The sequence below is a fragment of the Podarcis erhardii genome, assembly GCF_964252035.2.
Source record: "Podarcis erhardii genome assembly, chromosome: Z".
NCBI lineage: Eukaryota > Metazoa > Chordata > Lepidosauria > Squamata > Lacertidae > Podarcis > Podarcis erhardii.
In genome coordinates, this window is record NC_138504.1 from 26,902,010 (window position 1) to 26,918,346 (window position 16,337).

A 16,337-nucleotide genomic window follows, 5' to 3' on the forward strand; every position below is an offset into this window, starting at 1 on the left:
GGGGCCTCTCTGGGATTAGGAGCCCTGAAGCTGAAGCTTCATTAGTTTCATAGTAGATCTGCCTCTGTGCGTTGTATGGATAAAGTGGACAAAGATATGTTTTCCTCCCTCCCTCATAATACTGAAACTCAAGGCCTTCCAATCAAGTGGAATGTTGGAAGATTCAGAAGAGACAAAACAAAGTACTTCTTCATGCAGTGCATAGCAGAAGTGGGGGACATTTTTCAAACCATGGGCATTATTCTCTTGAGGGCAACCTTCCAGGGGACACATCCCAGTGGTGGGTGGGGCTAGAGTCAAAAGTGGATGAAATAATAGGTACTCTGTTCTTCCTCCCAGGCAAATGCTTGTTGGAAACCCACAAAAGAGGTCCCAAGCACAACAGCCATCTCTAGTAAATGTGACCTCTGTGATGGTGTTACCATCACTGGTTAAGTGTGTGAACTTTTCGGCTAGGCAAGTATCTTCTAATTAACAGTCCCATAGCTCTCAGCTCATGTCTGTGATTTGAGGACCTATTAAAATCTTTATTTTGCCAGAAAAACGAGTGTGTTGTTTCAAAGTGCTCATCATTACACAAAATAGCTTTGAGCTTAGAACTGTATCGATCAAGTCCAGCCTGCAAACACTAAACTGCTGTGAATATAGTATCCGTAGGGACATTAAAAAGAGCATCTGTAATCAATTGAAGTAAACCCTTTTATTGGTGATCGTACATTCTGCATACCAGAGAAGTCAGGAGCATGCAATCAGGGAATGGCTGTCAAGCAGACAAACCTTGCCAGGGATTTCAGGCCATAAAACAGGAATGGCAGAGCCTAAGGCTGGGGTACAACCGGGTGTTCTGCAATTGACCATGTATGCTCAGTCCACAAAGGACTCTTCAAAGGTAATGCAGAATGCATTTTAGTGCAGGTGGCCAGATGGACTGGAACTGCGCATTTTGATGCATATCCAACTTTCTTCCTTTTCCTGAATCCAGTGACTATTTAGATATTGGGGGGGGGGGGAGAGAAAAGAAAAGAAAAGAAAAGAAAAGAAAAGAAAAGAAAAGAAAAGAAAAGAAAAGAAAAGAAAAGAAAAGAAAAGAAAAGAAAAGAAAAGAAAAAGACGGCAAAATAGGACACTGGTTTGCATTTGCTAATTTACATGCATTAGATGCAGATTTAGAAATAATTGCCAGAATTTAAATAGAAAAACAATACTTCACAGTGGGGAAGACTGTGAAGAGATGGCCTATATGCTTGCTCTATCTGCTATCCATGCATGTACTGCTGAAGGACAGCTTCAAAAACCTGCTGTGTGGTCTTACAGTTCTTTATATGAAAATGGACTTGGACTAGATTATCCTCCAAACAGAGGATTCCTTCAAATAGAGGGCTGACAGCACTTTGAATAAAGGGCTGTTCTCTGTAATACAGGAGCTGTGATCACCCTAGAAGTGTTTCTGAGATTGTATTCTCTGCAACTTAATTTCTCCCTGCATTTTGAAATCCCAAATCACCTGGTTTTGTTTTCCCCAAAGAACCAGTTTTTTAAAGGATTGTTACATGGTGTTCCCCCACAAAGGAAAAAAACCAAATTCCAACATTAACCTCGTTCCAATAATCCTGCATGTGCAGCTTTCCATTTCTTCAGTTGTTCTGTTACTTTTCTCCTTCTCTCCATTTCCAGTCTTCAGATGTGCATTGATAGTAGTAGTACATGGCAGAGGGAAGCAATCCTTATGTCCACATGCCTTCATACACATTTGTAAAAGATTGGACCAAACGAAACACATCCACAAGCACACATGCACATCAATATTGAGTTTCTCCAGTGTTGTATCGATGCACACTTGCACTGGAAATTGAAAATGGTGGCTCACAAACCTAATGTACACATTTTTTGCAAATAATTTCTCCTAACAAATTAAATAATTGTATGTCCTTTCATGAATACTTGCGTTTTCATGCATCCTTTCTGCTAACAAATACACATGGGGGGTGTTTGTTGTTGTTTTTTGCAGAGAACAACACCACAAAATTTGGAGAAGTGTGAATATCAAAGGGTACTTGTGCTTTGGTCTGTGTATTGTTTCAAGTTAGGTTCATATTAAAATGCAAGCTGGACCAAATATCTCTTTCCATCCCTACTTGTGCATAGCTAATATTTTTAGTAAATCACATTGAACTTACTGGGAATTTAATCTCTGTAAACATGCTAAGGATTTGGCTCCAAGGGTTTGATACCAATCCAGAGCTTGCTAAGCTAGGAAACCAGTTGGCTCAAGGAATAAAAATGTATCTGCTGAACCTTTAACAAACCCTTTACGATCCCATCATCTTTCTGCACGACTGTTTGCCTCACTGAGTTTTGCAGAGCCTCATTACCATAAACCCCCATATTTTTAAAGCCCATTTTTATTAAACCGTTTAGAATTTAACCAGGCAAATTCTGCTGAGTTATGTTTTCTAGGGATTGGTGACATTTTCAAAATTAAGGCAGTATATTTGAAGCTTGCCTGAATACCATAGAGACCCCCCCAAACACTGGAGCTTTTATAAGGCTGCCTACTAGTTTGCTGCCAGACCTCAGTGCCATTATAATAAAGGGGAATGAATGGAGATGGCAGAAATGACTGGCAGAATCCGAGACCTGGGAGAAGAAGCGGTGGAAGAGGACTGGAAGAAGTTTAAAGACTATCTGCAGAAACACTGTAAAATTTACGAATGCTAAAATGATGTTGGATTTAAAAATAATATGGCATTAGTGATATAGGTTTAAAAGCTATGTAAAAAATGTAAATTGAAGAAGGGTGAAAGACTAAAGTTATATTATGTCAAAAGTAAACAATACGTTAAAGGCGTTTAAACATAAGGAGGAAGGATTGGAGACATAATAGAATGATTTTAATAATCAGAAATGAGTCTTGAAAGAGGGTAAGGATTTGCTGTATCTGACTGGGTAAAGAGGAACACAAAAAAGGGAGGCGTGAGGAAGTCAAGAAAGACAGTTTTGTAAGCATGAATTTAAAAGCTGGAATTTTTATTTTTAATTTTCCCCCTTCTCTTTTTGATGGATGGAATTTCTTTTTTCTTTTGTATTTTTGTATTTTATTTTTCTTATCTGTTTTACGTGACTGTTTTTGTTTTTCTTACTTTTGTGGTTGTTATGATTCTTCTTTTCTGTAAAAGCAAATAAATATTTTTTTAAAAAAAAGATGGCATATCAGACTAGAACCCTAACCCTAACCCTAACCCCAACCTATCACCTTCCCATTGTTTTGGACTACAATTCCCATAATCACCAGTCAGCATGGCAAATAGGCAGGGATGATGGGAGTTGAAGTCCTAAACATCTGGATGGTATAAGCTTAGGAAGGTTGGGCTAGAAGAGAATTGGGAGTTACGGGTATCTGCAAGAATTGTTCCAGGAGTGAGCAAGTCCAAACTTTGAAAGTGAGGAGCAGACTAATTTCTCTGAAAAAAAGAGACAAGTACCTATACACTTTGTTTCACAGCTACATACAAATGCTAGGAAGGTGGGAAACTGGTTCATCTGGGAGGGCATGTGTCTTCTCCCCCGCCTCTTTATTACTCACAAATATATCTTTACATCATAGCTTTACATCTTACAATTCTATATTTTCTTTATTTTCAGATTATATTCATAATTGTTATTATCATAGATTGACAAATATTACTGTACACAAAAAAGAAAAAAATATGTAATTTTAAAATCATAATATTCTTCATAAATGAATGACTTCCCTTCTCTTCCATTTTGTACTAATAAACTTATTGCCTATATTTGTCCATTGTCTTTTTATTTACAATATTTTCTTATCTATCGATTTTACTTTTAAATTTGTTATCTACAGAAACTGCTCAAAGGCTGTTACCGTTTTCAAATTGCAGCAATTGCTCTTCAAGTGTTCCTTAAAAGAATTCCAATTTGAGACAAACTCCTGTTTGGATTTATCTTTAATTCTTTCTTATCAGGGAGGGCAGGTGTCAATGCCCATGCTGGGAGCCCATTCTAACTTTACATGTTGCACTTGAGTAAAGATACTCTGGTACAAAATACCTTGATGTGTGAAGGACTTGTGTGCAATATTTGCCATATCGTACTCCTTGGTTATGTTAAGTTTCTGCCCCAAATGACTTCCGCTGACCAGCAAAGCACAAACAAGTAAGGAAGTGAGCAAACTCTACCTGTTAAGACATCTGAATCAGCCATGCTCCTAAAAAAAAGGCTTGGCAGGGACAGACCTTAGTAATATGACATTTCATGCCCTCCCCCACCCCTTGTGGCACAGGTTTAAGACAGGCTTTGGGAAGGAGGCACGAGATTCTGCCAAGTCCTAGAGCCCTACCTCCTTCCCAAAGCCCACTAAGGGTTTGCTGGTTTGGGGAAGGAGCCAGGAGCATCCAAGGACCCTGTCAGAGACCTCATGCGTCCTCCCCAAAGCCAGACAAGCACTTACTGGGCTTTGAGAAGGCATCCTTCTCAGCAGCACACCCAGTGTGACCACACCACATGCACAGTCCTAAATCCTCCCTGGGTTTGGGCATAATTCTTTATGTTTGGATAACTGACTTTTCACATAGTGAGTGTTCTGATAGCAGGACCTGTGTGTACAAACTCCCCCTGTCCTCAAAATAGGCGATTAGGAAATGAGACAAGCTACATAGCAGTTCCAAGTGTTTTTAAGGTATTCAGCCAGAGTTTTACACATGTGACCTTCATATTTGACAAAGGTCCCAAGGCTATCTATTTCTTAATGTTAAACTTTTGTAAGGCACTGGTGGGAGGGGGGAGGTTGGAACCAGGAATCTGTAGGCCCAGGATAGGAGCTGCACTCAATGTGCAAGTGGCAGGAACTGCTGGACTGATCTCAACTGCACTGAGAGAGATGCTACACCTCTAGCTCCACCAGAAACAAGCAGCACAAGAAGCACATTGGATCATATCTGGCCCTGTAATGTTGACCTCAGCTTGGCTCATCAGCCTGGGGGACTTGCTCTTAGGAGAAGATGAATTGCCATCTGTGGAACCATCTGTTGGTCTTCAGGCCACAGGACCAGCCCAGCCATTAGGAATAGCTAGGCAATCACCTGGGGCAGAAGATACTGGAAAGCAACCTCCTACCATTCCTCCTCAAGTACCTCTGCTTATAGCAATGGTAGCCAAACATGGGCTACAACTCCCATCATCCCTAACCACTGGCCATTCTGGCTAGGGATGAAGGAAATTGGAATCCAACAACATCTGGAAGGGCACTATGTTGGCTATACTTGACTTCCAGTAATGGATTCCCCCTTGTATAATGGTTGGACCCAGCATCGCCATTGGGATATGAACTGCTCAAATGATGTTTTTATATATGACTTTATATGCCAGGCATAAAACTTTGGATCTACCAGATTCAGGGTACTTCCAAGACTGCCACTGTTTTCATGTGGAATTCAATCTCATACTAGCATAAGTCAGGTTGTACAGTTATAGTAGATTGGGAGGTCTTGTGTAACAAACCCTGCTTCTGTAAAAAATAATAATCAGATTTTTGTGATAAGGAAAGCAGCTGGAAAAATGCACCAGAAAGTATGGCACAACACTTGCTTTGAAGCAACATCATCTAACCTTCCCACAAACAAATCAGAATAAATGCTCAATAAACAGGTAGTCTAAAAGTGCCCTCAGGTAGAAAGGAATTTTGCTGGCAGCAAGTGTACATTGCAATCCAAAGGGACAAGCAAGAAAATGTGCAATTGAAAAGGGGCAAAATGGAGGCAGTGGCTCAGCTGATGACAACTCTAGTGGCTAGCATCTACCTTGACAGCAGTTGTGCACTTCCACAGTGTGGGCAGAGCTGCACCCTGCCTCCACCCATCCCACAATGTACAATGTCTCTGCAGTCTCATTCCATCTCCATATTTGAAGCTTAAAATGGGAATACACAAATCTGTCATTTTGGTTTCTCGTTTTTCCAGTCTTAAATTCAGTTCACATTTTCACATCATTTTGCAGGGAAACAATACCATGGAAATTCAGCATCATTTTAGTGTGCATTTTCTAATTTGTTTTGCACACTTCATCCTAGTATATGCATTTTTGTACACAATACTTGGCTAGAGAACTGCATTGCAAAATTCAGAGAAGTATGAATTTTTAAGGATGGCTGTGTTTTTGTCAGTATATTGTGTTACAAAGTGAATTCAATTTCTTCCCCCATTCCTAGCTTGAATATGATTGGGGGGGGGCGTGTCTGTAACTCAGTTCCTCATTTAAGCAGCAAAAGGAATTTGATCTGATTATGGTGTTATGCTGTAAAACAGCTGTAATTTATTTTGCATCTCTTCTTGAACTTTGCGGGCCAATCTGCACTCAGCCCAGGAAATTACAGTTGTGAAAGGCCAACTTTATCACTGTCATGCCTACTTCGCTGTCATCATTTAGGGCTTAATGGAGCAAAAAGTAAGAACTGTGGAATTTAGCAAGGCCGTTTGACTGACTAAAGATATTCATCACATAGATTTCAGTTTTACCTCATGTTAACCAGCAGTGCAGAGATTGCACTTGTCTTTAATTATGTGCTTGATGAATTTATCAATATAGTTTAAAAGACACATCAACTTTTAAAAAACTCATTCTGAAAATTATATCGGAGTACTTCATGTGCTTTCTATTGAGAATTGTGTGTGTGTGAGAGAGAGAGAGAGAGAGAGAGAGAGCACATATGTGCATGTTTATGATTGCCGCATCAATTAAATAATTCACTTGAGCATCTTTTTGATGATGCATCCAAATACTATACTGGTAAATGAAGAACAAAGATGTAGAGAGGTAAATATGAGGCATAAAAGATACGTGAGCCAGCTAGCACAATGGACTTCATTTATAGAAATAGTGCAAAACAGTTAAGTCAGTGTTCAAAAATGTTCTTCAAACCCATCACAATTTCATTGTGTTATACAAGGTCTAAGAATAGAATCTTCTGGGGACCTGCACTCTTTGCTTCGTAAATTAGAATGGAACAGGCACAGATGGTTCTTATGTCACTCATCTGAGCGTCCCAGAGCATCAAAAACCTGCCTTGTTTCACTCTGCTGCTGAATTGTCCCAGTTCTGAAGATGGGGGCAAACTTGGGGCATGAGAATTCCTGATGCCTAAGAAGATAAACTGCAACCTGAAGGAGGTGGACCCATGTCACAAACCAGCCAAGGATAGAAAAGCTGTAGGCCATGGGGTTTGTAAGTGGCAGAGATATGGGAAAGGATGGCAAGGATTTTATGGATGGAGCCACACCTCAGTGACAGAGCACATGTACTACATGAAGGGATGGGTGAATCTATCAGTTTCAGTTTCTCTCAGTTTTTCATTGTTCCAATCTTAAATTCAGTTCTCCACATCACTTTGTTTGGGGAGAGATGGAATTATTTCCTCATGAAAATTCACCAGCAAACCAATTTTCCCTAATGCAATGCATTATTGTATGTTATTTTCACAAATATGTGCATTTTAATGAACAATTTATCCTAGAATATGTGTTTTTGTACATATGGAGAACTGGTTGGAGAACTGCACTGCAGTATCTGAATAAGTGCAGATTTCAGAGGATGTCTGTGTTATCCAATCTGTTAAGGTTATCATTAATCCTGATTCTGTCTTCAGTGGTATTACCTACCCCTCCCAGTTTGATGCCACCTGCGAATTTGATGAGCATCCCCTCAATTCCCTCATCCAAATCATTCAAAAATATGTTGAACAACAATGAGCCCAGGACAGAGTGCTGTGACACTCCACCTATCCCTTTATCCCAGGAGGAAGAGAAACCATTAGTGAGCACTTTCTGAGTTCAGTGAGCCAACCAGCTGTAAATCCACCTAAGAGTTATCTTGTCCAATCCACATTTTACCAGCTTCTCCACAAGTGTATCATGGGTGATTTTTGTCCCATGCTGGGTTTTAGTCATTACACTCCTTTTCTAAGGGTTCATAAAACAACTGTTTAATTATCTGTTCTAAGACCTTTCTTGGTATTGATGTCAAGCTCACCAGTCAGTAGTTACCTGGGTCTTCTTTCCCCCACTTTTTAAAGATAGGAACAATATTTGCCCACTTCCAGTCCACAGGGACCTCACCTATCATCATGGCTTGTTCCACATCTGGTAGCTATAGTTTCCTGATTTGTATGGAACATTTCTGAGGAGGGGACTATGCATATGGGTACAAAGTTTGTTCAGGTTTCATGCCTGAACTGGGCCAAGGAGTTAGACTGGTGAAATGAATCGTTCTCCCTATAAATGTTGAAGCTGGAAACGATGTGGAGAATTTAACTAGTTATTGATGATTGGAGCCTGAATTCACCCATGGCAAGACAAGACGGGACATGCAAGCATCCTCCATCCAGCTGTTTTCAGTACAATTTGGTTCCCCAACCCAACACCCCAATTTCCTGTAATATGTTGCAACCCTATGCATGCTTACTTGGAATTAAGCTCTTTTGAACAAAATTATCTGTAATACTGTCTTAGAATAAAATGCTCTATTAAGAGATCTGCCAGTTAAACTGTCAGCACAAGCCTCCAACACCGATCTGTTCTTTATAAGAACATTTCCAAGACAACAAAATGACAAGATAGAACTAGACATGATGTAGCACCTAAGCTAAGGCCATGGAATTGCACCACCAAGTGGCTGGTGGTGCCCCTTATATAATCATTAGGGATCCAACTTTCTAAACAATCCTGTGTAAGATTGGACTGCAAGACAGGCCTATCATTATCATGTTCAACCTAGGCTGCATATACACTATAGCTTTAAAGGACAGTCAAAGCACATTTCCCCTCCCTGAAATAAGAGTAAGAGTAAGAATGGGAACTATACTTTGCCCCTTCCAGAGCTACAATTCCCATGACCCTTAAAAACAAACTTTCCAGGCACAATTCAAAGCACTGGTTCTTACCTATAAAGCCTTAAACGGCTCAGGATTGCAATACCTCAAGGACCACCTCTTTCCATATCCACTGATTCAGACCCTGCAATCATTAGAGGCCCTCTGTGAGAAGTCTGAAGGGTGGCAACACAAGAAAGGGGTCTTTATTTGCAATTGTTCCCTGTTCATGGAATGCTCTCCCCAGGGAGGCTCACTTGGCACCTTCATTACATATATGCCAAGTGAAAACATTCCTCTTCAACCAGGCCTTTGGCTTATTAACACTCTTTAAAATGTATTTGGAGGACAGGGGTTATTGATTTGTTTTTGTTTTATGTATGTATTTTGTATTTTCATTTTGTATTTTTATGGTGTGAACTGTTCCATGATCTTTGGATGAAGGGCATTATACAAATGTTAATAATAATAATAATAATACAGTTCCCAGGATTTGGGATGTGTGCGCTTTGAATGTGCTTGAAAACTGCAGTGTACATTCAGCACAGACTTTGGACCTGTGATTTGACCACAAAATCAACTTATTCTCCAGTGAGCTTTAAGAATGATCACAGAGCAATTTCCCACGGAATGATTAAGAATTCTCAAGCTGTGGGTTTTATTTTACCAGGATTGTAATACCAACATAGACCAGATTGTTCCCTCCTTTCCTTCTAAATTATATACTGTAAGGAAACTTATTTCCCTGTCCTTGTCTATATGGAAAGTAATCTACAATGATAGATGCCTTCAGGTACACAGACCCAGTGTCAGATTGTGTGGCAACTTAAAACATTTAAAAGCTCAACACCATTTCCAATTTACTCTGAACCAGTTCCATGCTAGGCAGGAGGGTGATAAATAATTTCTCATGGATCAACCGTTTGGTAAGGAAGAGGAAAACATTATATCATCTGGGCAGTATCTCAGCATAGTAGTTTGTTCTTGTTGGCCATAGAGGTCTGAAGATTATTTACTGTGCAAGAGAGATGGACTTCTTCAAAGAAAACAAGTAGAGCAGTGGAGATTAAATACCATTAATCCTTATTTGATCTACTAATTATGGTGCCATCCCTTATTTAGATCTTGATTACAGTTAATGGTTTCTCTCTCTCTCTCTCTCTCTCTTGCATGATGCCCTCAGTATATTTTGAGTCTGATTAGGGCTAAGTTGAAACAAGCAGCTCGTTTTCACTTTTGCTCAGTGTGATAATTGGGCTTGTTTTAGCGAAAGACACACACAGAGAGATACATGGAGATATAGAGATATATAAATAAAAATACATATTTCTGCCCCTTTTAAAAGTTTAAGAGGAGCATTGCTGGACCAGACAAAGTATCCCATCTAGTCCAGCATCCTGTTCCCACAGGTGGCAACCAGTTTCCTATATGGGAAGCTCACAAGCAGGATACGAGCACAACAGCACTCAATTACCAGCAACTGGTATTTCTTTTGGCACCCAAGACAGCAAATCCCAGGAGCCTTTTACCCTGGCAGTAGAAATACAATAGCAATACATGAAATAAATGAGCATTCACTGCCCTTTCCTGACACCCAGCATTACCTGCCTAAGGCAACTGTCTCACTCTATCTAATGGTCAGGCCAGAACCTATAACTAGATGCTATGGAACATGCTATCTCCTACATTCTCTATCATAACACCAGTTATGGGGGGGGGGCAACTTATGGGGCTTGCATGCCAATGGTGGGCAGCACTAGAGGCAACAGGGATTACTCTTACCTTTGTACACTAAAAGTTAAGAGGTGTCTACATACCCCCGCAACCCTGTATCCATTTCTCCATATTTTATCCAGGCATTGTCATGGTTCTCCAACGTTGCTCCTAACTAATGATTAGTGCAATATATAGATTGCACAGACTTAGACTCATATGTTAATTATTTGTACTCCAAGATTTTCCAGGCTGCATCATGCGACGTTATGAGAACTCATTGCCTTAGCTTCACATAGGAATGCCATTACAGAATTAAGATTTAAGGTAATGCCCTCAGCCTTTTTACCCCCAGAACAGTGTTTTTGTGTGTTCTGTAAAATGTTTAAAGAGAATATTGTTCATTATGTTTTTCAGTGTCTACTTTATTCTGAGTAAGTTTTTTTTCTTCCTCTTCTTCTGCCGTTGCTGATTTTGTTGTTGTTGTTGTTTAATATGAAAACTATATTACTTTGCACGCTTCCTTATTTGCGCCTGCAACCGGGAATTTAGGTTCCTTTCGGCTTGGAGCTAAACAATAACGTTACTACAATTACATTGGACGTCTATCAAAAACCATCACATTTCTGTAAAAGATGCTTAGCTGGTTTCCAGTTTGAAATTTGCCAAACAAGTGCTCACAACCTGCACTATTGTTTCTAACCAGGTGTCAGTAGGAGAGAGAAGAAAAGAGAGATGCAAATTCTGTCAGTGAAACAGTTTGAACAGATTAATCTTTGTTATTAGAGAATGCTTGATTACAAATCAAGATAAGGCAGTGTAGCAGTATATACTGTTCTTGCGGAAATCAGGAGCATGCAGAAGCTTTTCTTGCTGAAATCAAGAGCCTGCCTTCGGTTTTCCATTCTTGTGTCAGCAGCAAACAGTGACTGAATGTGGGAGGCACTCTGCACCACCAAGACCACTTAAGCCTCAAGTGACAGCAAAGGACCCAGAAGGACCCCCAAGCTATGCACCTACTCCTTCAGAAGAACTGTAGCCCCATCAAAAGCAGGCAAATGAAAAGAGGCATAGAAATTATTCTAATAATCAAAAAGAAAGAAAGATGAGCACATCCAAATAATCAATAAACAGTGAAATTGAGAGTCTCCTCATGAACACTGCACAATATTGTATGAAAACTTATATGATTTGTTGCTTGGTCTTACATGTTTATTTATGGGGATCAATAGCTATAATATAACCTGAGCATTCCTTAGCAGGCTGCAATCCATCAATCTCTCGCTTTCTCTTCATTAACACAGAGAAGGAGCAAACGTGTTTCTTTTGCACGTATGCTGTCATAAGGCTCTACTACAGGATCCATTTGTTCTCTACAGACTGACAGTGCTCTCCTGCCTTGACACTTGCTGGACCGCAGGCAATGGCAATACCTCCTTGCCAATCTTTATTCTTGACTGCTAACAGCAATGTCATCAGCAGGGACAATTTTCTTTTCTTTTTTAAAAAAGTGACAATGGGGAATCACCAAGAGGGCACAAACCAAGGATGCTGTTCAGGAGTGGTCTGGGGCCCCCAAGCTCTATGTATGTAAGATGGCGTCATTTTCTGTTTTGTCCTGTATTCATTGCACACTGCACTGTTTCTATTTCACTGCATTTTGTTTTCTGCCAAAAACAACATTATACATCTCTCTGTCTGATGTGGTGTATGTAGTTTATGTAATTAACTATGGAAATCACGTTGATGTTACGTCATTTCACCCCATTCATTTCAATGCAGAGGAAACACAATACAAATGGAGGGGAGCACCATTTACATATTGTTTACACTCTGAAAACAACAACAATGGTGAACTCTGATCATAATCACTGGACTGATTTCCCTTCTGGAATGAAGAAGAAGAAGAAGAAGAAGAAGAAGAAGAAGAAGAAGAAGAACAACAACAACAACAACAACAACAACAACAACGTATTATTTATACCCCGCCCATCTGGTTGGGTTTCCCCAGCCACTCTGGGTGGCTCCCAACAAAATATTAAAAACACGATAAAACATCAAACATTAAAAACTTCCCTAAACAGGGCTACCTTCATATGTCTTCTAAAAGCCAGATAGTTGTTTATTTCCTTGACATCTGACAGGAAGGCGTTCCACAGGGCAGGTGCCACTACTGAGAAGGCCCTCTGCCTGGTTCCCTGTAACCTGACATCTCACAGTGAGGGAACCGCCAGAAGGCCCTCGGAGATAGACCTCAGTGTTCAGGCTGAACGATGGGGGTGGAGACATGGGATGAATAGGCAAGCATTGGCAATTTCTGTTCCCATTTTTGTTTTTATTAGAATCTTCTGGCGTTCCTAGCAAACCATGTCTTTTCTTCTGGGACCCAGTTCTCCTGTCCTTTCCTCTCCTTTTAAAACCTTTTCATTAAGAAAGCAAATAAACTTTTTTTACAAGACAGCTGTGCATGGTGCAAAGTGCTGTAACCGTAAGACCTTAGCCACCCACTATCTTGATATGCCCAGAGGCACTCTATACATTGATGCTGATTTGGGCCCCTTACCCAAAGTGACCTTCCAAAGGCTTAAAAAGATAAGCTGAGCCCTGTTGGATCAGATCAAAGGTCTGCCTAGTTCATCATTTTGTTCCACACAGTGGATTTGGAGATTCAGTTTAGCTACCCTTGCTAATAGCCATGAATAGACCTGTCTGTCTATGTCAGGGGTAGTCAAGCTTTTTAAACCTACCGCCCGCCCACTAATGCATCTTTCTTGACGGTAAAATTTCCTTACCGCCCACCAGTGCTTGATGGAAGGAGGATTCAGGTTGTGACATAGCACCCCCTACTGCCCACCTAGAATCCTGAAACACCCAATAATGGGTGGTAGGGACCATAGCTGTCAACTTTCAGATTTGAAAATAAGGGATCAGCAGCCTCGAAAATAAGGGATCAGCAGCATAGCTGTCAACTTTTGGATTTGAAAATAACGGATCAGCAGCCTCACCTGTCCCGGAGACAGTCTACGGGATATCTAATAATCTGCGATAGCAGTGGGAAGCAGCGGAAAATGGCGCTGAAATAAGAGAATTTCCCGCAAAAAACGGGAAGGTTGACAGCTATGGTAGGGACCAGGTTGACAACCCCTGGTCTATGTATTGTCTAGCTCTCCTTTAAAGGGGGTTTAAAAGCCTGTTGCACTCACTGCACTAGAAGAGAGCTCATTCATTCATTCATTCATTCATTCCATTTATCAGTTGCCCAGCAGCAAAAGTTCTTCTGGGCCTACAAAGTAAGTAACCTTGCTTTGTATAAGTGGTTCCCAAACATGGGACCGCTTGAAAATTGCTGTTGGTCTTAGTGGTCCACTTAATGATTTTTCTGTCAGTTGTAGCACCTTGTAGTAAATACACTGTGCTAGAAGCTGTGTGATTTTTAGTTTTAACTGGAGTTCAAACAAAATGGCTTTAATTGGACTTTGGAAAAAAATTGCAATTAATTGTTATTGTTTTCAGTTTTATTGTGTTATTATCTTCCTTAGTGGGTTGTGCAAACCTCTATTCTGAACAATGCTTTTTATGGGCTATGGTAGAGAGCACTGGGCTAAGTTTATGGAACCAAGGGGGCGATTCCAAAATAATTTGGGAACTATTATTCTAAAGTGACTCTAGAGGTAGCAACCATGTTGTGCAGGTTCTGCTCCCTGCCCCCTGCATGTCAGTGGAGCATGTAAAAATGCACCCTGCCCCATTCTGCCCCCAATCTTTCCTCCTCTGGGTCTAAAAGGACCCATACATCAGCAATCATGAGTCATTTGGATGTGCCTAAAATGGTTGCCACCTGTACTTTAGGCTTCTTTGGGAGGAAGCAATTAAGTAATAGCAATAATTCCCTTTTCCCTTACATTTGAATTTTGAATGTATCCAATATGCAGGACTTTGTGCCTTGCTGAAACTCACATCTCTCCGTCTACTAAAAATTTCCTCCTACTTACAATCTCAAATGGCATGCAAAAATGAAACCCCCAAAATCTGAAGCAACAAACTATCAAAATTTAGATAGGGAAAGATAGGGAAGACTGAAAAAAGTTCAGATCTCCCCACAAGATCTCAGGCTTCAAATGCAACCTCTTTCCCTCTTGGTTTGATTGTGCGGAAGGTAAAATTAGATGTGTGGCTCTAACCTGTCAATAAAATACAGCTCAGAGTTTGCTGGCTGCAAAGGGCCCCGAAGGTATTTGTAACCATAGACTACAATATGACAATTCTTACTGTGTGACTTCCCAGTTTAATAATTTGAGCTGAAGATCTGATTGTTACCACTAGTTCAGAAAGAATTGCCAGACAAAAAGCCCCCACCTCTCCTTCTCTCTCCCCCCCCCTCTGTACAGTAATTAAGGAGATAATGCAACTGAGGCCTTACCCTACTTTACATCAGTCCCAAACCACAGAGTATCTGGAGCTCTGCAATTCAAAGTCAGTCCTTCCTGAATGAAGAGCGTTCACTCCTGGGAAGCATAAAAGAGAGTGCAGAGGGTTCAGAAGAATAGAAACCAATCCCCATCCAGCTTTGGCTGCCTGCTTTTTGCATACATATAAAGTTAAACAGCAGTTCAAGTGCCATCTCTTAACACAGGGATAGAAAACTTGGGCCTGGGTCCCAAATGCGGCCCTCCAAGCCTCTCTATCTGACCCTCTGGGCTCTCTCTGGCCACATCCCTCACCAGCCCTGCTTTGTACCCTTCTCTAGTGTTTTTGCTTGGCTGAAATGTGCGCTTGAATGTTGATATTGCCTCTTACTTACCTGCTAGGTTCCCCACACCTGGCTTAGCAGCTTATCCAAAGCCCAGCTGCTGCACCTGGCTTCTCTTCCCCAGACTTCCAGTTTAGGGGAAGGAGAGGCTGTGCTACCGCAGAGGAATGTCATATTTCAGGGCAGGTAAGAGCAGCCCCAATGTTGTCATTTTGCACCATTTGAAGTAGGCTCTTAAACAGTCCTTCTGGATCAAAAGGGTGAGTGGAAAGCTAAACAAAACCAACCAGGTTTGTGCACAATGAAGCTGAACACCAGAGCCACCAACCATGCAGCCTGCCTGGGAGCTGACCACTGGTGTACATTAGAGACCTAGTGTTGCTGGAGGCAGGGAGTCTAACAGCCAGTGGAGTCAAGGACAGGCACAATGTCCCCATCTTCCTCTTCTTTCCTGCTGAGTTTTACAATGACAACACTAATGAGACTAAGGAGGAGGATGATAGCAGCCCCAGTCATTTCCTGGACTGGTTGTAAGGAAGAAGGCAGACAGGAGGGGCTGGCTGAGGGCAAATGGAGGATGGTGGGACAGCGCCCCATTTCCCAAATGGACCGGCCTCTCCTGCAGCTGCCCTGTCTCAAGCAGGAGGTAAAATAGAGCATGTTTACAGAATCTTTGGTGTGCTGCCCTATATTGTGATAGGACTGCCTTTGCTTGGTGAGTCATACGAGTCTATGCTAAATTTGTGTAGCAATACTGCCTGAGCCAGCCACAGCTCTCACAGGAGCATAGGAAGCTTCCTTGTACTGAGTCAGGCCACTGGTCCATCTAGTTCATCACAGGCAGCTTCTCCCCTGGGTTCTAGGCAGAAGTTTTTCCCAGCCCTGTCTGGTGACACCAAGGAATGAACCTGTGTCCTTCAGCATGCCAGACAGATGCTCTTCAATTGAGCTGTGGTTCACAACTCCTCATCTGCACCATTATAATTATATTTTAAG

At 41.1% G+C, this 16,337-nt stretch overlaps 1 protein-coding gene across 2 annotated transcripts in view; it reads right to left on the minus strand.

Moving 5' to 3' along the window:
- Positions 1-11,437: 11,437 nt before the first annotated feature.
- The window catches only part of LOC309333595 (uncharacterized protein), a 67,987-nt gene continuing 63,087 nt past the window's right edge, over positions 11,438-16,337 (minus strand). For both annotated transcript variants that reach the window (XR_014152559.1, XM_081847328.1), the window contains 2 exons: positions 15,012-15,096; positions 11,438-13,011 (listed from right to left, as the gene is read on the minus strand). Coding sequence is in view for 1 of the 2 variants with exons in the window: in XM_081847328.1 (XP_081703454.1) it covers positions 15,023-15,096 (74 nt within the window). In the remaining variant the exon portion in view is untranslated. The remainder of the gene's footprint in view (positions 13,012-15,011; positions 15,097-16,337) is intronic.